Source organism: Arachis ipaensis, chromosome B09, assembly GCF_000816755.2.
Source record: "Arachis ipaensis cultivar K30076 chromosome B09, Araip1.1, whole genome shotgun sequence".
In the NCBI taxonomy this organism is placed as follows: domain Eukaryota; kingdom Viridiplantae; phylum Streptophyta; class Magnoliopsida; order Fabales; family Fabaceae; genus Arachis; species Arachis ipaensis.
In genome coordinates this window covers 10,454,651-10,456,395 of record NC_029793.2, presented here as the reverse complement: position 1 = coordinate 10,456,395, position 1,745 = coordinate 10,454,651, and the positions used below count along the sequence as shown (strand labels likewise).

The following is a 1,745-nucleotide window of genomic DNA, read 5'->3' as shown; positions in this document are numbered from 1 at the left end:
TTTTTAGAAGTCGTAATACCTCGCCACCTCTATTTTACGACTTAAGCGTAAAGTTTTGGGTGGTAGGGTGTTACATTATGGTATCAGAGCAGTTCGTTCCTATAGAGCCTGAGGGATGGACTGATTATGCTTCTGGGCATACTCTGGGTGTGTATATGTGCTATTAGGATATCTGATTGATATATGTGGCATAAATGTTCATGAGCATGCATTTGGAACTTGAAGCATTAAACTTGCGATATTGAGACTGATCAACTTAATATCACTTGTTTGGTGTGAATAGGGACCAAATGTCGTCTCGTGGATCCCAACGAGGTATTCGGAGAGGAAATCCCGTGGTTGAACCAAAGCAAGGACGTCGAGGTGGAAACTCTAGTGCTAGTACGAGTAACGTAAGTCGATACTATAGGTCAATGACCCTTATTGACTTCCTCAAGAATGGTCCACTTCGGTTTAACGGAAACGCTAATGCCCTGGAGGCTGATCAGTGGTTTCGAGAAGTGGAGAGGTTTTTGTACACTCAGCATGTTCTTGAAGTACAATCAGTGGAGATAGTAACTTATATGTTGGAGGAAGATGCTCAGAATTGGTGGCGAGAATTGTGTCATACCTCGCAGGTGGAGTTAACGGATGTCCCTTGGCATAGATTCAAGACATAGTTTTATGGGAGATATTTCTTGCATGAGTTTCGCATTGCAAAAGAATTGGAGTTAATGCAGCTGAAGCAAAAGGATATGTCCGTTGCTGACTATACCCGTGAATTCGACAACCTATGCCGTTTCTCAAAAACTTGTCAAGGAAATCCAGCCGATTATGAGGAATGGAAGTGTGCTCAGTATGAGAAAGGACTAAGGAGAGATATCTTTAATTATGTGTATCTACAAAAGCTAACAAGTTTCACTGAGTTAGTTAAGAAGAGCCAGCTCGCAGAGGATCGCTCCTTGAAGTGGACACTGCTACAGGAAGGCTTTGGTGAGACTGCTCAAGAGGAGCCGCATAGGGCCGGACTGAGAATGTACTTTCGATGTGGAGCACCGGGACACATGTCTAGGAATTGTCCGCGTGGGAGAGCCGCAGATGCGGGTTGGCCACGACAGTATTGAGGTAAGTATGATACTGGATGCGTAGGATAGATTTGTTCTGTGTAGAGCTAGGACCCCGCTTTCGTTTAGGTTACATAATCGGATATGAAAGTTTAGGACTGAAAAGACTGGACGTAGTTTTGTACTTGGATACAGACTAGAAATTTAGACCGATAGAAATATCTCTTTGATAACCAGTTAGGTGTCGAGAGAAAAAGTAAGTTGTGATAGATTTAGTGTTAGAGACTGAACCAGTTTCGATAGTATTACGAAAGGTGACACCATTAGAATCGGCAGAACTTAGGAGCTAGATGAAGCGAGTATTAGAGATGATAAATCCGTCGTTCTAATACCAGCCTGCCTTGTAACCTTTCTGCATCGAGCCTATCTTGTATCTTCTGCTTTGCGTAGACTTTTAAGCCATAAGAATATCCTGAATTTGCAAACTAAACATGTCAAATCTTTCTATTTTTCTTTGACATGTTTAAGAAGAGAAGTTACGTTAGTATGAATCTTTTCTATTTTATATCAATTTTCGTGGGCGAAAATTTTTATAAGGTGGATAGAATGTAGCGACCCTCAGTTTTAAAAATATAAATATAAATAAGTTATAATTTATTTTATAAAATTAAAATTCTTTATTTTTTTAGAAAAATTATTTTA

The 1,745-nt window shown here is 40.0% G+C and overlaps 1 protein-coding gene across 1 annotated transcript; it reads left to right on the top strand.

Annotated features, from left to right (window-relative positions):
- On the top strand, positions 291-1,103 carry LOC107614983. The gene is made up of 2 exons (XM_016317105.1): positions 291-617; positions 720-1,103. The coding sequence occupies exons 1-2, from the start codon at positions 291-293 to the stop codon at positions 1,101-1,103; spliced, it is 711 nt and encodes a 236-aa protein (XP_016172591.1).